Below are 23,693 nucleotides of genomic sequence, written 5' to 3' on the forward strand. Positions count from 1 at the left end.
CATGGCGACAACCGAACAGGTCCTTGCGTTCCAAACACTTCATATGGAAACATACCTTTCTCACCTGAAATTGATTTGTGCCTCCACATCGGTACATGACAGTCCTTCAGATGATAAAGCTTGTTTTGCAAGATGAGAGGAGGCACACCGCTAAGGAGAAAAATAAATAAATATATACTTGAAAATGTATGATGAGGAAAAATAAAAATGCATAAGAAACCTGGGGAGGGACAAATGCATAAAAGTGGATTTTATTGGGAACAAGTACAAGGAAAGCTACATTAGGTTTGAGGGGAACAAAGTGATGGTAAAAGTTATTCTTCCAAATGGCACTCTATCGTTAAAGTGCACATACTCAAGGTCGTCATCGATACATGAACATCATCTGTGATCAAAGGTAATCATGCTTACCAAAACTTGGAGGAGATGCTTTCCCATTCAAAGTTTTGAGAATCCTTTACTTCAAATAAACTTGGAAAAAAAAAACAAAAAAAAAAACATTCATTGGTTTCGACAAATCTCGCACCAAGACAGGACGTGCTACTGGATGCACACACAATTAGATTGAAAGGTATTCCAAAAAACTTTTCTGTTGACTTTTGCCAGGCCCCTCCATCCACAAACCAACCCTTTGTATGCATGAACCAGGCAAGAAATTGTCCTCACCACTTTATCAGTTGTAATGTGGATGACTTCCCCTGCCAGCCCATCATGGAGGGCATTTTTTTCTTCAAGCATGCGCTTAAGTAGTGGAACCTGGGCAAGGAGGCAACAGAATACGTCAATCACCATCACCTTTCTTGAAGTTCATTACTGACAATATTATACACACCACATCAACTTATTTCATCACAACGTTTCAAGAAAAAGTGTGGCATTCTGTTTCGCACATGGAAAGAAAACCAACACATACAGGGTGTTTAAAAAAAAAAAAGTGGACCATTTGAACGTTTTATTGCAGAAAAATTACAAAAGGTAGCAAGTTCAGTGATACATTGGTGGAAAGCATACACTATGATCTGCAGACATATATGGCACAAATCGTGCGTGGCCTGGTCGATCTCGGCTCCCTCCCCTCCCCTGCCCCCCCCCCCCCCGGTATATTGTGAATACAAGTTCTTCCCTTCACTGTATTTGCTTGTTTCTTTTGATTTTCTTTCGACCCCCTACCTCCCACGAACATCTTATCCTTTGTCAAACGTTTTAAATAAAAAAAATAAAATTTCTTTATTAATTCTTCCTGTCTGAGCTGACAATTTTTTTTTTTTTTGGACACAGGATCGAGGCTCATGAAAGAGCTAACATTTATCCCACAAAAATAAAAATCACACACAAAACATAATAAGGGTAGCGGTAGACAAGATGGGGAGAAAAGGGGAAGCACACAAACACAACATTTGAGAGCAGGGACTTCGGGAGATCTGTGGGAAGGCTTGGGGGGAGGAGGCGTGGGAAGGGGGGGGGGGGGGGAGGGGTGGGAAAAGTATAAAATACAGGGACACTGCAAGGACTTCCAGGAGGGAAGTTGGTATTTCAAAAAAGTGAATCTGGGGTGAAATCAGCAGGGGCAGAAAAGATCAAGGTTTTGGATGGGGAAAGATAAGAGATGGTGGTGAACAGCTGTTTTAAAGACCTGGAGGGAGGAGTGGGATTGAAGAGAGTGAGGGAGTTTGTTCCAGAGGCGGGAGAAAATAGGAGTGAAGGTGAGCAGAGAGTCTTGATTTTGGCAGTTTAACCATAAGAGAGTGTCCCATGTCCATTTAACCATGTCCAGGCAGATCTTGTGCGACCTGTAGGAATATTTGGGGGAGAGAGCCCAGCGAGACCTGGGGGAGCAAGGCCGGAGAGGAGTTGGTCCTAAAATCATGTTCTTCCGCTCTTTCACTCCCTCTCTGTTCTCTTCACCCTCTCTTTTGCTCAAGGTCATCTGCCATCAGTTTGGAAATCACCCAACATCACCGCTTTACACAAAAAATGTGCAAAAACAGATCCTTGCAACCACAGACCAATCAGCCTGCTCCCAATTATCAGGAAAGTCATGGAATCCATCATTGCTTCAGATATCAAATCTTTCCTCTTCTCAAATGGCTTGATCTCTGATCATCAATTTGGTTTCAGACCAGGTCACTCTACTCTGGACATGCCGCTTCTGCTGTCTCAACAATGGATGAAGGTCCTCAATGCCAAACAGGAAATCAGAGCAGTCTCCCTTGACAAATCACGTGCCTTCGATATGGTCTGGCACCCCGCTCTGCTCACGAAACTCTCCTATGGTATCCATGGAAATCTCCACGAATGACGATGCATGGCTTGCACATAACGTATGGCTTGCGGGCTTCCTCTCTGGTCGTCGTCAACCTGTGGCCCTGAATTGATTTCTCTCATCTCCCCTTCCAGTTCAGGCTGGAGTTCCTCAAGGCAGTGTTATGGGCCCAGTCCTATTGCTGATCTTCATCAATGATCTCTCTAACTCGCTGTAAAATTCCCATTATCTATTTACTGACGATTCCACTCTCTTCTGTTTCATCCTTAATCCTTTAGATGGGCAGCAGCAATTTTTCTCTTTTCAGACCTTGATAAAATGATAAGCTGATCAAACACTTGGAATGGGTCTTTCAATCCTGACAAATCTGTCTCTCTAAGGCACTCCCCGACTGGGCATCCTCCGTCGTCCAAAGTCCTTCCTTGGCACATCTAAACTCCTATCCATCGACAACGCCTTCATCCACAACTTGATGGTGCACTGACTGCTCTCTCCTTTGGGCTGGTTCCCCTGTCTCACACCTTGCTCAGCTTGACACCGTGTAAAGCAAGGCTTTCAAGTTCATTGGAAAATCCCACGCTGAAGCCGAGCCTATGGACCTATCACTTTCCCATCGCAGACAAGTCGGTGGTCTCTGTCTTCTACTGCTGCCTTTCTGATCTTGCACCCTCTGCTCTGTGCTTTGTCCCTCCCCAGGTGTCTGCAAGGGCACACATGGTCGACCATCAACCCGCTTCTGGTGAAACTCCTCAAATCCATAACCACTGCTCACCTCCATTCATTCATTCCTTTTTCCCCCACCTGTGGAACCAACTTACACATTCTCTTCAATCTTATTATTCCCTCCATGTCTTCAATACAGCTGTTCACCACCATCTGAGATCACCCCCACCCCCACCCCAACCAAAACCAAAAACAGAAGTCATGAATAATTCACCGCCGTAAAAGCCGAGCCTAGCAGTAAACGTAACACCGTAATGACGTTCCAGACACGTCATCTTACTACATCTGTCATCCCGATGCCTTCAGCCTGTAACCTACGGACGTCAGATATATGGGTTATGGTATTCAACTGTTGTCAGCATGGTGAAGCGATGGGGTGGGGCAGGGTGAGTGATGGATGTCAGGATGGTCTCGCCGAGTGGGTGACATATTGCCTTAATGACGTCTCAGCGAAAAGAGCATGACAGACAGAGGGATCGATGGAAAGAGCAATCCAGCTACTTTCATATTCAAATAATCATAATAATACTCAAATTTACCAATAAAACATCAAAATTTGTCAGTGACTAGTCGTTGTATTGATCAGTTTTTTTTTGTAACCTGTATTCTTTACACTATGACTTTATTAGTGTAGGAGCATTTGGAATCCCGTGGGCATTTAATGGTTAAAGTAAACCACCTATCTAATTATCTTTATTAGACCCCAACCAACCACAAAATACTTGGTGGCCATCTCAAATATGTGTAGAACACCATTTTATGACGTCATCAAGATGGCCACCATGAAAACGATGCTTGAAATCAGATTTTCAGTCATAACTTTGAAACGACTCAACCAAATTTAATGATGTTGGGCTCAAAATGCTCAGAATGATGCTGCAGAGATATCTATACTGTTTTCACATAATATTCTACCAACAAAAAATAAAATTTGTGTCAAAAATGAGTAATTTTTGTATTTTTTGTATGTATTAAAATATAGTACTATACTGGAAAGATAACATGAAATGATTTTGTTTTTATAACTGAAATTTATTGACAAAATATATTTTAAATGCAACTACATAAGAACAGCTCTTGGCACAAGTACTATACAAGAAAATATAGTAGGTAATGTGAACCCAGTATTCCCCATTGGAGGTGGGAGAAAGGGGTTCATAAACGTCGGGAGATGGAGCGTGACGTCCCACTCCCTCCATGCATTATACTAATATATTTGTCCAATCAATTGAGACATATACATATAGATGTATGAACATTTAATAAACTGATATACTCTAAAACATTGCATTTCCCAAGTCAAGCCTAGCCTTCAGTCTGGACTGATTAGCATAACAAAATGTGGGGGGTGAACTAATAGCTCAGAAACATGTCAGATCAGTTCATCCTCAGTGTCTTCATCATCCTCACTGGCTGTATACAACAACAACAACAACAACAACAACAACAACAACAACATGCATTTAAAGGCCATTTTCCCTGCTAGAGCGGGGGTTAGCCTTGCGGTCCCCGTGACAATCTTCTCCATTTTGCCCTATTTTCTGCATCTCCTTGTTAACCCCCTTGCCCGCATTTCTTCTTCCACCATCTTTAGCCAAGTCTTTCTCGGTCTTCCCCGTCCTCTACTTCCTTCTACATTCATTTCCATCACTCTTCTCAACCAGTCACTTTCATCCTTCCTCAACACATGACCAAACCATCTCAACCTGTTCCTCTTCACATCAATCACAGGCTCTATTCCCATCATCTTTCGCAATTCATCATTTGTCTTCCTCTCTCTCTCAACGATACTCCGCACATCCATCGAACCATTCGCATTTCCACCCTTTCCAACCTTCGTTGCTGCTCTACGTTCATTACCCATGCCTCGCTCCCATAAATCATAACACTTCTCACACATGCAGCATACACCTTTCCCTTCAGCTTCAACGACACTCCCCTCCTCATCAGCACGCCACTCAGTTCTCGAAACTTCTTCCATGCACATCTCTCTAGCAACCGTTGCCGAGTCTGATCCACCTTCTCCATTCAGCATGTCTCCGAGGTAGCAAAATGTTTTCACACCTTCCAGCTTCACGCCGTCTCCAAGATCCAACTCAACATTTCCTCCATCTGCAGCACCCTCTGTGCACACCTTACATTTGAATGTAGCTGCCACACTGGTTAAGGACCCTCTAAGACCACTACATTTTTGATGAACCCACTCAGCGCACATTGTACATTGAATGGAGTTCACTCCGACACCCTTCCTGCACACAGCACAGGGCCACTTTCCAGTTCTTTCCACCTCACCACATGCTTTACCACTTGCCATCACCTTCGTCTTTCCGATATTCACCTTCAGACCTTTTGTCTCCATACATTCCTTCCACTTGTTCATCTTTTCCTTCAGTCCATCCATACTTTCCGCAATCAACACCAGATCATCTGCATACAACTCCCACGGTAAACCCTCCTTTACGTTCTGAGCCAGCACCTCCATCACAGCTACAAATAGTGTAGTGGACTTAGTACCGACCCCTGATGCACTCCCACCTTCACCTCAAACTCACCACTGTTCCCGTCCTTCGTCCTTACAGCTGTTTTTTTTTGTGTTTTTTTTGTATACAAGATCGAGGCTCGTGAAAGAGCGAACATTAATCACACAGAAAGACAAACCGACACATAAAACATACAACATCGGGAGCGGTAGACAAGATGGGGAGAGAGGGGGAAGGACACAAACACAACATTTGAGAGCAGGGACCGAGAGACATGGAGAGATCTGAGAGAGGGCGAGGGCTTTGTTGGGAGGGGGGCATGGGAAGGGGGGGGGGGGTGGGAGAGGTATAAAACATATGGACACTGCCAGGACTTCCAGGAAAGAAGTTGGAATTTCAAACAAGGTGGATCTGGGGTGAATTAGCGGGGGTAGAAAAGATCAAGGTTTTGGATGGGGGAAGATAAGAGATGGTGGTGAACAGCTGTTTTAAAGACCTGGAGGGAGGAGTGGGATTGAAGGGAGTGAGGGAGTTTGTTCCAGAGGCGGGAGAAAAGAGGAATGAAAGAGTGAAGGTGAGCAGAGCCGAGATTTCGGCAGTTTAACCATCAGAGGGTTGCTGGCAGATCTTGTGCCACCTGTAGGAATATTCATGCACATCCATGATGCCTAGGCACGGAGGGCATCCTCCTCCCATGCACTCTTCATCGGTGACCCAGGTGTCAGGCTGGGAGTTGTGCACGCTCTTTTGTACATTGCCATCACTACTATGATCAACCATTCCTCCACTCCTAACTTCCTCATTGCCCATGTCAATACTTTGCGTGGAACCCTATCGAATGCTTTCTCCAGATCAACAAACCCAAGAAACAACTTCTTCCTCTTCTCCATGTACTTCTGCAACTGCCTCACAATAAAAAGCGCGTCTGTCATTCCTCTTCCTGGCATAAATCCAAACTGCATTTCGTCGATCTTCACTTTCTTCCTTATCCTCCTCTCCAACACCCTTTCCAATACCTTCATTCCATGCTCCAATAACTTTATCGCTCGGTATGAGCCACACTCTAGAGGGTCACCTTTCCCCTTGTATAGAGGGACGAGGGTACTCAGTTCCCAATCCACTGGAATGCGGCCTTCTTTCACCGCCAGATTACAGATCTCTGTCATTCTCTTCACACCCCAACTTCCTGCTGCCTTCAACACATCTCCCACAACTCCCATCGGCCCTCCCGCTTTTCTCGCTTCCTCAACTTCCTTCTCAGTTATCTTCTCTGCCGGTCCTAAAACTGGGTTACTCTCTATGTTGCCATCCCATTCATTCTCTGTATTCAACAGCATTTCCATACATCTTTTCCATCTTCCTTTAATTCCATCTGGGTCCACAACGATTTGTCCCACTTCATCCCTCAAACAACTCACCCCCATCACATCACACCTCTTTCGCTATCTGCTTTGCAATCCTGAATACTGCTCTCTGACCCTCTTCCGAATCGAAGCGTTCTCCGAACATTTTCCTACATGCCTCCTGCGCCTTTGCTACCTCTTCTTTGCAGCCTTCTTGGCTGCCTTATAACTTTCATGCTCTGCTGTTTCTGCTCCCGTACCCTTCGCCTTCTGCCACTCCTTGAACTTCTTCCTCTTCTCGTCAAACCTCTTTCCAACTTCATCATCCCACCACCATGTTTCCGAGTGCCTCGGTGGTCCTTTTGTCCATCCACATACCTCACCAACGGCTCCCAACAGACTAGCTTTCATTGACATCCAACCACTTTCAAGCTCAACCACATCATCCTCTACCCTACTCACCCTCTCTTTTAATGCCTCCCTTACTGTCACCTCTTTCAACCTCCACACCTTCATTCTCGGTTTGTACTTCACCCGATCTGTAATCTGGCTGTATCCACTTCCATATTGTTACAGATCGCGGTTTAGATGTTATGATGGGCCGAGCGGATGGTCCAACCGCGACCGTTACAGGATCCCCAATTGGCCCGATTCCACCCGACGTTGACCAGATCGCACCACAGATATTCAATCGGGAAACCTCTTAAGCGACCGAAAGAGAAGGAAAAAGAGAAGAAGACAGAGTACGGAGGAAGAACAGATTTATTATACACACACAAGCAAAAAGAAAGAGCGACCAAAATTATTTACAGCAATGGATGGAAGAAGCAGTCACACAGTGCATCGTTAGCTTATTCTATTCAATTTACTTAACCCCAGGACAACGATTAGGACAGACGACGTTCACACTTACACGGGGGATATTGCAGGCAGGTATGGCTTGAGGTGGATTGCTGGAGAGGGAGGCAGGGTCGGAGGCAGCAGCTCTCAATTCCTCGCGGTTTTTGGTGGGAAAACCCTCCGTCGCGTATCCGCTGCCGATGCTGTAGACGTCACGCGCTGGCTCGGTCACACCTGCTCCTCTCCTTCTGGTGGAGCAGTCTCCCTCCTCTCAGTGCGTCTCTCCTTCAAACCTTGTTTCCTCCCCAAGTATCTCTCCTTTTTGGGTTTGGAGCGTCTCTCGTCTCACAGCTCACTCACAGCTCCTCTCGCAGGTCACCTCTTCTCTCATCTCTCATCTCCCGAAGCAGTCCCTTCCAGTCCCTTTTATTACTCCGGGCGGAATCAAGCCGCCAGCTGCGAGGGCACGCCTACCGGGTCGCTAACCGCGGTGCTGGTTGGCCAAGTGGGGTTGGCTCACTCCTCCCCTCTATGACGAGGTGGAGACACGCCTTTCTTCTCCGAGATTAGCACATGGGCAATGGCGGTTTGCGGGATTGAACACCACTCGCACCGCTTTTGAAAGGAACTTTGGAGAGCGGAGATGATTGGGGAAATTGGAAGGGCCTACGCTTATTTTGTTTGATACAATGCAAAGTCAATCTAGTGGGAAACACATATTTAGCCTACATAGAAAAAGGAAATACACTATTTAAAAAGATATATCGTGGCCTATGTGTAAGTTTCATGGAATTAACTAGGAGGACGGCTGCGACCATTATTTACATTACGAGGGTGTTACACATAACAAAACCATACTTTTTACATTCGTTACACTTCCTCCAAAATTGTTACACTTCTCAAAAACCGTTACACTTCTCAAATTCGTTACACTTCTCAAAACCGTTACACTTCTCAAAACCGTTACACTGCACCCTCCTTTCTTCAGGCCCGTCCTCGGGCCTACAAAACTTTAACTTAGTGTGACACGTAGGTGTAATTCCCTCTACAATTAACCTGACCCTGAGTGTGACAATCTTACAGATGTTCACAAATGAGTAAATATGTCCCCCTGCGACGTTGCACCCTTCTCCTAACAGAAACACACCCACAGGATAACCGAATCGCGGAAAGCATTCTCAAACTAAACATACAGCCGGTAGGGAGCATTATTTACACAAGACTGCTATTTACACTACGATCCAGGACCTGTTCTTTGAGGAACACATGCAGATGTTATGCATAGAGAGAGCACGCATGCCAGCATCGATACACCAACCCACGAGTGCTCTGTGGCCCTACGGCCTTTAATAATGTGCAGAGCACCCCATCCAAGCACCAAAAGCACCACCCCATCATGTACAGTCAGCACCATCCGGTGCACCAATAAAGTGTTCATAGTCACCGGTGGTGTCGCAGCCGGCCGATGTTCTGCCGCTGGTCTTGCCTTCATGGAGCACTTGGCCTTCTGGCTTCCTTAGAAATAAAGAAAGGCGCCAACCGCGTCCATTTCTAAATTGTGGCCGTCAGGGGGGCCAACTATAAGTGGTTCACCTGTATGGCATAGGTGCCACGTTGACCCAGAGGTCCATCCACGGGTGGTGCTTGCCCGCAAAAGAACTGCGGTCCATGGTGGGCGGCCACAAAAATTGCGGTCCATATGGTGTATCGATCCAGGCAGCAAGCAGCAAAAGTACAGGCCCACAACTGCGGAGCCAGCACCTCTCTCTCCTCTCTCTCTGCCCCAAAGCCAGATCCTCGGAGGTGGGAGACAAAATAAGACAAGTGAGCAAGGTGGTAAGGGCGCAAAAGTGCACGCAATTCAAGGTAATGCACACTGGGGGCACATGGGAACCAGGTGAGACAGGTACGTTCCTACCGTACGCCCCCCCCCCCCACCAGGTAACCTACATTGCCCCTCCCTTACCCCTTACTGTATCCACACAACACAACACTACCCATAAACATCTACTTTACACATCAACAACCGTCCCTACTGTCTTCCCCGTTCCTCCCATAAACCAAATTCGTCTTTTCTCCCTCCTAACCAATCAAATTTGCCATTTCCAACTCTCATCAAAATTTGGTAACACCGGTTTGATTTGGTTGATTTCTAACCGTTTGATTTGTAACAACTCTCATCAAAATCCCACTCCTGACACCAATTGTTACAGACGCGGTTTTGATGTTATGATGGGCCGAGCGGATGGTCCAACCGCGACCGTTACAGGATCCCCAATTGGCCCGATTCCACCCGACGTTGACCAGATCGCACCACAGATATTCAATCGGGAAACCTCTAAAGCGACCGAAAGAGAATGAAAAGAGAAGAAGACAGAGTACGGAGGAAGAACAGATTTATTATACACACACAAGCAAAAAGAAAGAGCGACCAAAATTATTTACAGCAATGGATGGAAGAAGCAGTCACACAGTGCATCGTTAGCTTATCCTATTCAATTTACTTAACCCCAGGACAACGAGTAGGACAGACGACGTTCACACTTACATGGGGGATATTGCAGGCAGGTAGGCTTGAGGTGGATTGCTGGAGAGGGAGGCAGGGTCGGAGGCAGCAGCTCTCAATTCCTCACGTTTTTGGCGGGAAAACCCTCCGTCGCGTATCCGCTGCCGATGCTGTAGACGTCATGCGCTGGCTCGGGCACACCTGCTCCTCTCCTTCGGGTGGAGCCGTCTCCCTCCTTTCAGCGCGTCTCTCCGAAGCTGGGTTCCTCTCCGAGTACCTCTCCTCTTTGGCTTGGAGCGTCTCGCATCTCACCGCTCACCGCTCCTCTCGTATGTCGCCTCTTCGCTCATCTCTCATCTCTCATCTCCCAGGTCATCTGGTGAAGCAGTCCCTTACAGTCGCTTTTATCACTCGGGGCGGAATCAAGCCGCCGGCTGCGAGGGTACGCCTACCGGGTCGCTAACCGCGGTGCTGGTTGGCCAAGTGGGGTTGGCTCACTCCTCCCCTCTATGACGAGGTGGAGACACGCCTTTCTTCTCCGAGATTAGCACATGGGCAATGGCGGCTTGCGGGAGTGAACACCACTCGCACCGCTTTTGAAAGGAACTTTGGAGAGCGGAGATGATTGGGGAAATTGAAAGGGCCTACGCTTATTTCGTTTGATACAATGCAGTCAATCTAGTGGGAAACACATATTTAGCCTACATGGAATAAGGAAATACACTATTTAAAAAGATATATCGTGGCCTGCGTGTAAGTTTCATGGAATTAACTAGGAGGACGGCTGCGACCATTATTTACATTACGAGGGTGTTACACATAACAAAACCATACTTTTCACATTCGTTACACTTCCTCCAAAATTGTTACACTTCTCAAAAACCGTTACACTTCTCAAATTCGTTACACTTCTCAAAACCGTTACAATATTTTCACAATCATCAACACAATTACAAAGTTCAGTGCATTTTAGTCCTGCATTTCTGCACTTGCAATGCCTTGTAGCACCACACTTCGTAGTAGCACAGCCACACTTTATCAAGTGAATTACTGACTCAGGTGCTGGGAGTTGTGGAGATGTTATTTCCACCCAGTGCCCATTGACCATATCCCAACCATAATCCTGAGGTGATGGAATGTTGGCATGGACATTTTTGTCATTGTCCCAGATCATTGCTTGGTAATGTGCTCTCAAGATTGAATGTTTCGGTACATCTTCTGTTGGCGGTGGTTTTTCAGACTGGGCTTGTTTCTTCTTGAATAACCACCACCTCAGGTCTTTCACCTCATCTATCTGTGTTTGAGGAAGAAACAACTGGCATACATACTGCTCCACTGCTCCAGTGCCTTCATAGTGTCATCTGTTGGTTTGAGAGTCTTGCCTAAATTTCTAAAGGCTGAAATGGTTTCTTCACTGGAGTTCTGAAATACCTTCCAGCATGTTAGCTTTCCCTTGGGGGTTTCCGGTTCCTCGGGCGAGTGAAGCGTACTTCAAGCTCTCCACGGCATCGAAGTTTAAGTGTTTTCCCATTCTTGTCTTTGTCAAATTTCCACTGGATATTTTGCTGTGTACGTGTTATTGTGTGTTTCTGGTTGGTATTGGTTTGTAATTCGTACAAACTTGTGTGTAGTTAATCGTTTTCTGAGTCGTACCTCGTGCGCGGCCTGGTAACTTGGGGCTTCCCTCCCCCCGTCGGTGTTTTGTCGGTTTGGGTTATTTCCTTCGCTGTATTGCTCGTTTCTTTTCTTTTATTTTCTCCCCCTCACCTCACCTCCCTAGACAAAGAATCCGATATCGATTCTTTCTCTCCTCCCAGACACGTGCTTGTTCGCTCTCCTCCTCGTCTCGGCTTGTGCCCCGCCCCCTGTATCTCGTTTCTCTGCCGCCTCTGCTCCTTCCTTCTCAAATCCACGTTCTCGCTTGGAGACTTTTCCCAGATTGTTTTTCATGGTTTTCATGGTTCTGTTTGGATATTGTTGGAATATGTTTAAACTGCAGCCGTGAGATGCCGCCCACCCCCCCCCCCCCCCCCCCTCAGAATTTTCATGTTTTAAACGTTTCCCAGTGTGTACCCTGGTCAGAATAGGTACACCGTATCCCTGCGTGTCGTAAGAGACGACTAAGAGGGTTGGCGTCAGGAAGGGCATCCTGCCATAAAAACATTGCCTCAAAAAGAGAACCATGACAGTTACAACTACATATTGGCAGGGTGCAGCCCAAAGTGGAGATCGGTTTCTGACGTTTGGGACATGGAATGTAGGGACAATGACAGGGAGATCAGGAGAAGTGGTGGAAGTATTGGTCAGAAGAAGAGTGGACATATGTTGTGTGCAAGAGACGAGATGGAAGGGAAGTGGTGTGAGAATCGTGAAGGGTAGGCAGGGACAGAAATACAAGTTTGTGTGGCAAGGGTGCCCGGAGGGCGTGAATGGTGTTGGTGTCCTGTTTTCTGAGGAGTTTGTAGACAGTGTGGTGAGTGTGACGAGAGTGAGTGATAGGTTGATGATGGTGAAAATGATGAATGGAAAGCTCTTGGTGAACGTCATCTCGGGATATGCTCCGTATAGTCTAGTAGGAAGACTAGGTCCCCCTGCACCCCCCGGAGATATACTTCTAATCAGTGTTTCTAGATTGGAAAAAATGTGTAGAAAATGACTAGCTATGGCCCCAAGCTGTAAAAATGTCCCACATACCATTTTTATGCAAATTACTGCTGCCATTATCAAAAAAACGATTTTTGACATATCTCAGCCAATATTGCAGATAATTGAAAAATGAAGGTGTCTAGACCCATGTTTTGAAGGGCATAGATCATGATAGAACTATTCATAACATGATTACATGTGTCTATGGTATACTAGTATGCATATTAATGCTGTAATTACAAAATAATCAGTTTTACAAATGATAAGGATACGTTAATACTGCAGATAACTTAACATGGTACATAAGGGGTCTAAACCCAGGTATTTTCAAGGTTAAATGTCAACAAGATGCTCCTGAGTCTTGCATAGGGGCGGGACATTGGCAGTAACATTGGTACCACTCAACTTTTCTTCCCACCATTGACTTTGTATTGCGAGAGATTTTCACTTGCTTATTTAAAGGTTTCTCACCCAGCCCACGTAAAATCTACCAACTCCTGCTGTTAACTCCCAAACATATTTTTTTATGTTATCCAATCACAGTGCAGAAATGACAGACTAGAGATCCAAATTAGTGCTGCTATAGCTGCCATTTTACATTTCCATCCATGTAACATGCGCGCTCGCGCGCTCGTATCAATTGGTAATGTCGCGCGCTCGTATCAATTGGTAACGTTGATGTTATTGAATACCTCAGTTGAAAGTTCAGTCTTCCATTCCATCTGTGTGTTGTTCTTGGTATTCATCCTCCAATCTAGCCAGGTAAGATGCTAACTATAATGTTACTCACACTCTTGACTTCAGTTTCTGCATGAAATCATAAACAGGCAGAATAACAGCTGAGCCAGCTAGCACCATGTTAGCTAACGTTAAAGCTAGCCTCATCTATGTACAGTATGTTCCTAATGTCGGTGTAACTTAAACTTTTGTTAATGCCAAACATGAGACATATCTGTTGACTTCTGTATATGAATTGAACCAGAAAGAGGCACGACAGCTGAGCTAGCTACAGTAACTTAGCACAATGTTTCATTGGCCTAGATAGCTAACGTTAGTGTGGAAGAATTTAGATGTTTTAGCTATTAGCACTTTTGATGCCACTAAACATGGTTTAGTCAGCTAAAAAGTACCCTAGTGTAGAACATGACTCAGAACCTCTGTTACCTCACTGAAAACTCAGAGCCTCCTTTCACAGGCACTTTTAACATCATTCGTGATTTCTTATTTGTCATTTAACAGTGATGGTAGACATCGACAGCAAGCATGCCCAAAAGAAAACGGAGTGTAGAACCTGCAGCCCAAAGCTCTCCTCCTACATGCATCCTTCATGTACCATCCATGTCTGATCATGGGGATTTCACGCCCCTCCGTAAAATTAAAGGATCTGCTTCAGAAAAACTGCAACTGCTTCAAAAGATCCGGGATAGACGTCTCAACCAACCGCATGACTCCCCATGTCGTATGCAATCAGTATGTGATCAGATCCCGGCAACTCTTCCTGATGACCTAGAAAGAGTAGGATATCACAGCAAGTGTTATAAGCACTTTGTCCGCCACTTTCATCGTCTGGGAGATGATACAGAACCAGGGCCATCAACCTCATCATGGCATCACTCTCCTCGTAAACCAGGAGGTTCTGCTGAACCCATCTTCCCGCCAGAGTGTATATTTTGTGAGAAAGTTGAGACCAAAGATGCTCATCGCAATACTGAGAGGCCTACAACCTTCCCATCCTTTAAAAACAAAGAAAATGCATGGGAGCAAATCGAAACACGGGCTGAGAAAATGGGTCTCTATCGACTCCATCGAAAGGTGAAAAACAAAGACCTCTTTGCATGTGAGGCCAAACACCATCCGTCATGTTTTAAAGCTTTCCGCACAGCATTCTACAACTATGAGCGTGCGATTCACAGAGCCGAAGCACCAAAGGAGCAGGCTTGCATGTCAGCCGCCCATGAAAAGGCATTCAACTCAGTACTGGAACACATTCAAACCCAGGTCATCCAGCAGAATAAAGTTCTACAGCTTTCTTCCTTGCGCTTGCTCTATGTCGAGGAACTGAAACTGAATGGATATGAGAACTCAAATTATCGGTCAGAGAAACTACTGAAACGCCTACAGAATGACCCAATCAAGGAGCATATCCACTTCACGAAGGTTGATCATGACAAATGTGATGTCATTTCTTTCTGGCTTGTGCACAGCTCAAACATAACAGTTTCCAATGCTCTCGCACGAGCATTCACACTCGGAAGCACAAACAAGAACCAAAATGTTGCCCTCCAACTTCGCCAGGGTATTCTACAGGCTTTCAGAGAGTGTAAAGACCAACCATGGCCACCAACAGCTGAAGACATGGAGCTCAATCCTGAAGACATCCTACCTCCAGACCTTGTCCGCTTTCTCAGCGTGCTAATGACTGGCAAGGAGGGCATCGAGACAGAAAAGGTGAAGCGTCTGGTCTTCTCCATTGGACAAGATCTGTGCCGTGCAGTGTCAGATGGAAAATGGAAGTTACCAAAGCACATTCTCCTCTGTGTGACTGTAAGGCACCTGTTCCGAAGCAAACAGCTCACCACAATACTACACAGGCTTGGACACTCTGAGAGCTACGATTTCGCCTTGGAGTTGGAAACTGCTCTCGCCAAGGTCCTGGATGAAGTCTCAACTTATCGTACACCACAAATTGTGACAGGAGAGGGCAACCTTGTATTCCACTGTGAGTGGGACAACTTGAATAAAACCACTACCAGTGTGCACGGCAGCAACATTGTAAACAGTGCTGGAGGAATCATGGTGCAGGAGGTCAAGCCCGGGTTCGAGAGCAGCAAGGACCGAATGCTACCTACCATCAATAGGTCACAACAGCGTAGCCTGAAGGTCGACACACCAAAAACTCTCCCACCCTTGCACTTTACTCGCGTTGGCCCGAAGTTCCCTGAAGGCTCATCATTCACACCGCCAGCAGAGAATGACACAGTCTATGCCACTACGATGCAAGAGTACTACATCTGGCTCTTCATCAGATACATCGGAAGCTGTGGCCTGCAGCCTGTGCCTGGGCTAGGGGGTTTCACCTCTGCAACTGGTTCTCCCCCACCCAGCAAATCAACAGTCGACTACTGCACGCCTATCCACCAACCGATCACAGACAACGCAGTTGTTCGTGAGCTACTGAAGCGTTCCGAGGCAGCAACTGCTGAGGTGGGTCAGAGATGGGTCCTGAATACATTTGATCTGGGTGTCTGCATGAAAGCCCTTCCCATCATCTGGCGCTGGCCAAATGAATTTGCTAGTCATGTAGTAACGATTGGACCCTTCCACACATCCATGAACTACATCGGGATGCTCACTGGACACAAGATGCGTGGTTCTGGATATGCAGAGATTCTCTTTGAGGCACAACTAGTAACAAGTGGATCTCTCAAAGGTGTTCTCAGTGGAAAGGCCTACGCAAAGTCCCTCTTTTGCCTCAAAACAGTGTGTGAGGCAATGGAGAGGCTGTTGATGGAGAGATTCACTGAGGAGGAGAACATCATGATCTCTGACCCTGCTGTGCTTCTCAGAATGACCCAGTCTTGCAACCGAGAGCACCTCGATGAAGCCCTCAAAGACCCCTCAACTCTACTCCTCATCAAAAATTTGCATAAAATTTGCATAATTTTGCATAAAATTTGCAGCAGTAATTTGCATAAAAATGGTATGTGGGACATTTTTTCAGCTTGGGGCCATAGCTAGTCATTTTCTACACATTTTTTCCAATCTAGAAACACTGATTAGAAGTATATCTCCGGGGGGTGCAGGGGGACCTAGTCTTCCTACTAGACTAGTAGGTTGGTCGAAGCAATGAAGAGAAGGACAAGTTCTGGTGTGCGATAGAGAAGCTGATGGAAAACGTGAAAGATGAAGAAGTTGTTGTGGTGGGAGGAGACCTGAATGGACATGTGGGAAGGAGTATGGATGGTTTTGAGGGAGTTCATGGGGGTTACGGATATGGTGTGAGAAATGGAGAAGGTGAAAGGATTTTGGCGTTTGCTGATGGAGCTGATTTGTTGATTTGTAATACTCAGTTCCAGAAAGAGGATAATAAGCTTGTTACATACACGTCAGGTGGGTCGACGACAACCGTTGACTACCTGATGGTGCGTAGGCGAGATAGGGGGCACCTCCGGAACACAAAGGTGATCCCGGGGGAGGAGGCTGTTTCACAGCACCACTTGGTTGTCTGCGACATAAGGGTGAAAGGTGCGAGGAGAGCTCGGCGGGTGAAGTACCAACCAAGAATGAAGGTGTGGAGGTTGAAAGAGGTGACAGTAAGGGAGGCATTAAAAGAGAGGCTGAGTAGGGTAGAGGATGATGTGGTTGAGCTTGAAAGTGGTTGGATGTCAATGAAAGCTAGTCTGTTGGGAGCCGTTGGTGAGGTATGTGGATGGACAAAAGGACCACCGAGGCACTCGGAAACATGGTGGTGGGATGATGAAGTTGGAAAGAGGATTGACGAGAAGAGGAAGAAGTTCAAGGAGTGGCAGAAGGCGAAGGGTACGGGAGCAGAAACAGCAGAGCATGAAAGTTATAAGGCAGCCAGGAAGGCTGCAAAGAAAGAGGTAGCAAAGGCGCAGGAGGCGTGTAGGAAAATGCTCGGAGAACGCTTGGATTCGGAAGAGGGTCAGAAAGCAGTTGTCAGGATTGCAAAGCACATAGCGAAAGAGGTGTGACGTGATGGGGGTGAGTTGCTTGAAGGATGAAGTGGGACAAATTGTTGTCGACCCAGATGGAATTAAAGGAAGATGGAAAAGATATATGGAAATGCTGTTGAATACAGAGAATGAATGGGATGGCAACATAGAGAGTAACCCAGTTTTAGGACCGGCAGAGAAGATAACTGAGAAGGAATTTGAAGCGATAAAAGCAATGAAGAGTGGAAAAGCGGGAGGGCCAACGGGAGTTGTGGGAGATATGTTGAAGGCAGCAGGAAGTTGGGGTGTGAAGAGAATGACAGAGATCTGTAATCTGGTGGTGAAAGAAGGCCGCATTCCAGTGGATTGGGAACTGAGTACCCTCGTCCCTCTATACAAGGGGAAAGGTGACCCTCTGGAGTGTGGCTCGTACCGAGCGATAAAGTTATTGGAGCATGGAATGAAGGTATTGGAAAGGGTGTTGGAGAGGAGGATAAGGAAGAAAGTGAAGATCGACGAAATGCAGTTTGGAATAATGCCAGGAAGAGGAACGACAGATGCGCTTTTCATTGTGAGGCAGTTGCAGGAGAAGTACATGGAGAAGAGGAAGAAGTTGTTTTTTGGGTTTGTTGATCTGGAGAAAGCATTCGATAGGGTTCCACGCAAAGTATTGACATGGGCATTGAGGAAGTTAGGAGTGGAGGAATGGTTGATCAGAGTAGTGATGGCAATGTACAAAAGAGCGTGCACAGCTGTAAGGACGAAGGACGGGAACAGTGGTGAGTTTGAGGTGAAGGTGGGAGTGCATCAGTCAGGGGTCGGTACTAAGTCCACTACTATTTGTAGCTGTGATGGAGGTGCTGGCTCAGAACGTAAGGGAGGGTTTACCGTGGGAGTTGTTGTATGCAGATGATCTGGTGTTGATTGCGGAAAGTATGGATGGACTGAAGGAAAAGATTAACAAGTGGAAGGAATGTATGCAGACAAAAGGTCTGAAGGTGAATATCGGAAAGACGAAGGTGATGGCAAGTGGTAAAGCATGTGGTGAGGTGGAAAGAACTGGGAAGTGGCCGTGTGCTGTGTGCAGGAAGGGTGTCGGAGTGAACTCCATTCAATGTACAATGTGCGCTGAGTGGGTTCATCAAAAATGTAGTGGTCTGAGGGGGTCATTTACCAGTGTGGCAGCTACATTCAAATGTAAGGTGTGCACAGAGGGAGCTGCAGATGGAGGAAATGTTGAGTTGGATCTTGGAGACGGCGTGAAGCTGGAAGGTGTGAAAACATTTTGCTACCTCGGAGACATGCTGAATGGAGAAGGTGGATCAGACTCGGCAACGGTTGCTCGAGTGAGATGTGCATGGAAGAAGTTTCGGGAACTGAGTGGCGTGCTGATGAGGAGGAGAGTGTCGCTGAAGCTGAAGGGAAAGGTGTATGCTGCATGTGTGAGAAGTGTTATGATTTATGGGAGCGAGACATGGGTAATGAACGTAGAGCAGCAACGAAGGCTGGAAAGGGTGGAAATGCGAATGGTTCGATGGATGTGCAGAGTATCGTTGAGAGAGAGGAAGACAAATGATGAATTGCGAAAGATGATGGGAATATTGCCTGTGATTGATGCTGTGAAGAGGAACAGGCTGAGATGGTTTGGTCATGTGTTGAGGAAGGATGAAAGTGACTGGGTGAGAAGAGTGATGGAAATTGATGTAGAAGGAAGTAGAGGACGGGGAAGACCGAGAAAGACTTGGCTAAAGATGGTGGAAGAAGAAATGCGGGCAAGGGGGTTAAACAAGGAGATATGCAGAAAATAGGGCAAAATGGAGAAGATTGTCATGGGGACCGCAAGGCTAACCCCTGCTCTAGCAGGGAAAATGGCCTTAAAATGCATCATGTTGTTGTTGTATGTTAGCTTTCCCTTGCCTGCAAAGCTACCAGTAATGTCAGCTCCTGTAAAGGAGTGGAATCCAGGAAGGGCAGCAACTTTGTTACTGCCTAGAGCATCACATATTGGTCCGAGAGGAATCGATCTGTGCTCGTCTTTAGCTCTTGTTATGAATGATTAATCTTTACATAATTCTGGGTAACGTCTGAGAGCAAGGATAAGAACATCAGTGTCCGGTGAATGAATGTCTATCCTAGTAGCTCCACGAGCTGTTGCATCAAGGGCATGCAGCAGTAACTTTGTGTCAGCCTCTTCCTGTTCACTTGCCAGGTAGCTCATGTCCCTGTGTGTTGCTTCACATTTGTCTCCCCAGGCCACAACAAGCTTCATTCCATTTTTGGTGCCTTGCTGAAGAGATTTTTGTGTCAGGTAGTTTGAGAGCCCCATCTTTGTGTTTGTATGAGAGAGTAGTTTCTTTAGGGGCACTTGTGCAATGTTTGTATTGTCCATTATGTGGTAAGCAACTGGTTGAGTGCCACCTTGCCTTCTTTCTCGCTCAGTTGTTTTCAATGACTGGGAAACATCATATCTGTCAAATACCAGATGCACAATCATATTTCTGTTGGTTGAACTTGTTAAAGACAAGTGTTGTGAAGTAAAGTCCAAGATCTGAACACAGCTTTATCTTTTCCGGCTTCGGCATTGATGAACTTCTGCCATGGCATATATAAGGGCAACCTTCATTTCTGTGATCGGGTGCTCAGCTATTTCAGCATTTACCTCTGGTAAGGCTTTGGGGGCATCTCCAACGATTTTCATAAGGTTGCTCTTAGCTGAACAGTGTAGCATTGCATTGTGCCATCTGCAGCAAACAGAGCCCTTGGCAGTACTGAAAATTCATGTTTCCCAATTTCATCTTTCAAGTTTATGTCAGACCTCGACTTTGACACAACTAGCATGCGGACAAAGAGTGATCAGTCTTCCTGAAGTTGGAGATCTCGCGAGATCTTGGAGACGGCGGCAGGGATTTTCGAAGCTCCACACGGTCTCCACGTTTTTCGAAGTTAAGTCTGTTCACAATTGTATTTTGTCGAAACTGTATTTATATTTCGGTGTGTGAAGTTATTGTGTGCAACTTTGGTTGTTTCTCGGTGTTTATCTTTCATAAATTGATCGTCTGTTTGCCGTGTCGCGAGCAAGGCCTTGTACAGTGTGCACTGTACAACCTTGAGGCTTTGTTTTTCTCTCAGTGGTCCGTCGTTTGTGATCCAATAACTTTCGTTCTCTGTATTCCCAGTCTTTTCACCCATAGCCTACTTCCTTGTGTAAATCTCAACTCAAAAAAAAAAAAAAAAAAAAAAAAAAAATACATTTCTTTCTCTGTTCTCATTCGTTTATTCATTCTTATTCGTGCGTTCGTTCTTCGACCACGTGTTTCTCCCCCATTTCCATTTCCCCAGATAGTTTTCACTCATTAACCTTCAATGTTTACACTTTCCCCTCAAGTTATGTATTCCGTCATATTTTATAACACCTTTTTCTTCTTCTTCTTTAAAAGGCTGCTTTCGACTTGCTCACCAAATCAATTCATCCCAAAAAAAAAATCCATCTCCTATAGTGCCTTTTTTCGACATTCCCTAAACTCTCCTGCACTCCATCCTCCATCCAGCGTCCTTAAACGTATTTTTAACTCGAAGGTCACAAGAAACTCATTTTGCAATAAATGTTCGTTTCCCATAAATCGTACACTTTCAAAAATCCAATCTCACCCCTCCCCTCCAAATCTTCCCCATAACCCCTCCCCTCCAAATCTTCCCCATCACCCCTCCCCTCCAAATCTTCCCCATCACCCATCCCTTTCAAATCTCCCCCCTTGCCCCCTCCCTCCTAAACTACCCCCTCACCCCTCCCCGCCAAGACGCCCCCTCGCCCCTCCCCTCCTAGACTCCTGCCTCACCCCTCCCCTCCAAATCTCCCCCATATCCCATCCCTTTCAAATCCCTCCCCTTGTCCCTTCCCTCCCAAACTCCCCCCTCACCCCTCCCCTTCAAATCTCCCCACCCTCATTGCTTCTCAATTTCCCCCCTCTCACTCCCCCTCCTCAAAGCATCCTCCCCGCTTCTTCCCCCTTCAAACTCTCACCTCCATCTCCCCCAACCTTCTGCCTCGCTCTTCCCCCTCCTCAAATAACACCTCATTGTGGCTCACCCAATCACCATCAAACCTTTTGTCCGCCCCATCCTTCCCTTTCTCCGAGCTATTCTGAAATCTCTGACACACCTTCAACAGCTCTCCCTACCTCTTCCACCTCTTCCACATCTTACCCTACCCCTCCTCCCCCCTGTTCTGTATCTGATGCTCCCCCTTCCTCTTCATTAACGGTATGGACCTCAAACATCCGGGGCCTTCGTTCAAACTTAACTGATCTCTCCATACAGGTTGCTTCTGTCAAACCAGACGTGATCTGCTTAACAGAAACTTTCCTCCTTTATGATGTCTCTGATTCCATAGTATCTCTCCCGGGCTACTCCCTCCTCCGGTATGATAGACCTGAGCCTCGTCCTGGAGGCGGGGTTGCTATCTTTATCAAAAACTCTCTTCCTCACTCGCCCTGCACTGCACTCTCTCCACCTCACCCCCAGGAATACCTCTGGCTACGGCTTCCCCTTCGCTCCCACCTCTTGTTCATATGTGTGTTGTACCGTCCACCAAACAGTGATGACTCCATCTACATCTCGCTGTCTGATGATATGGACCAACTTCTATCTACTCATCCCAACTCTCTCTTCCTCATATGTGGTGATTTCAACTGTCATCATGCCAGTTGGCTGGGTGTGGGTACCTCTCTCACCAGCCATGGCTCCTCAGCAAAGGACTTCTGCGACTCACTGGGACTGACACAATCTGTCAATTTCCCGACCCGGATCTCAGTCAACGGAACATCTTCTCTTCTGGACTTGGTTATGACTAACTTCCCTGAAAATGTCTGCTGCTCTTCTTCTGCTCCGATCGGATCATCTGATCATGTCCTTGTTAAAGTGGACATCTCTCTGACCATCCTCAGGGAGCCTGCTCAGCGTCGACGAGTCTGGCATTTCACTCAGGCCAACTGGCACGGTCTTCAAGCAGCCATCAATCATCTGGACTGGTCTCCCATCTCTACCACCTCTGACATCAACTCATCCTGGGAATTCTTCCAAAGTAAATTGCTCTCTCTCATGCACAGATTTATCCCATCTCGTCTTCAGTTGTCATACCCTTCCTCCCGTCCATGGTACACGGAATCTTGTGGTGAGGCTGTTGCCCAGAAACAACTTGCCTTCGTCTCCTGGAAAGCAAATCCAACGGAAGGAAATCTCATTTCCTTTCACAAAGCCCGAAACAAGTGTGTGTCCACCCTCAGGAGAGCCAGGAAAGAATATCTCTCCGTTCTCAAGACCGAACTCTCTTATCTGTCTCCCTCTTCCAAATCCTGGTGGCGTCTGGTCAAATCCGTTTCTGGTGTTTGTTCCCCCTCCATCCCCTCCCTTACCTCAAACGGCTACACAGCTGACTCCGCACGTGAAAAAGCTGAATGCCTCAACTCTGTGTTTGCCTCTAAATCTTGTGTCCCAAACCCATCCCTCTCTGTACCCACCATACCCAGTCGTACCCTGCTGCTCCTGGACTCCGTGTCCTTTCCTCCTGACAAGGTGGAAAAGTTTCTGTCAACCCTCGACTCTGATTCTGCAACTGGACCCGACGGCATCAGCCCACGGGTCCTAAAATCCTGCTCTGCTGCTCTATCTCACCCTCTCTCTGTTCTCTTCACCCTCTCTTTTGCTCAAGGTCAACTGCCATCTGCTTGGAAATCAGCCAACATCACCGCTTTGCACAAAAAAGGTGCAAAAACAGATCCTAGCAACTACAGACCAATCAGCCTTCTCCCAATTATCAGCAAAGTCATGGAATCCATCATTGCTTCTGATATGAAATCTTTCCTCTTCTCCAATGGCTTGATCTCTGATCATCAATTTGGTTTCAGACCAGGTCACTCTACTCTGGACATGCTGCTTCTGCTGTCTCAACAATGGATGGAGGTCCTCAATGCCAAACAGGAAATTAGAGCTGTCTCCCTCGACATATCACGTGCCTTCGACACGGTCTGGCACCCCGCTCTGCTCACCAAACTCTCCTCCTTTGGTATCCATGGAAATCTCCACGCATGGCTGGCGGACTTCCTCTCTAGTCGTCGTCAACGTGTGGCCCTGAATGGGTTTCTCTCATCTCCTCTTCCTGTTCAGGCTGGAGTTCCCCAAGGCAGTGTTCTGGGCCCCGTGCTTTTTCTGGTCTTCATC

At 46.6% G+C, this 23,693-nt stretch overlaps 1 protein-coding gene across 4 annotated transcripts in view; it reads right to left on the reverse strand.

Annotated features, from left to right (window-relative positions):
- The window catches only part of LOC137429859 (uncharacterized), a 57,714-nt gene that overhangs the window by 1,640 nt on the left and 32,381 nt on the right, over positions 1-23,693 (reverse strand). Inside the window, exons 4-6 of one of the 4 annotated variants that reach the window (XM_068120169.2) lie at positions 667-756; positions 412-471; positions 56-150 (exon numbers count right to left, since the gene is read on the reverse strand). In XM_068120169.2, the coding sequence (XP_067976270.2) occupies positions 56-150; positions 412-471; positions 667-756 (245 nt within the window). The remainder of the gene's footprint in view (positions 1-55; positions 151-411; positions 472-666; positions 757-23,693) is intronic. The other 3 variants (XM_068120170.2, XM_068120172.2, XM_068120171.2) reach the window with 3 other exon arrangements.

Source organism: Myxine glutinosa, chromosome 6, assembly GCF_964187855.1.
Source record: "Myxine glutinosa chromosome 6, kmMyxGlut1.1, whole genome shotgun sequence".
NCBI classification, from domain to species: Eukaryota; Metazoa; Chordata; class Myxini; order Myxiniformes; family Myxinidae; genus Myxine; species Myxine glutinosa.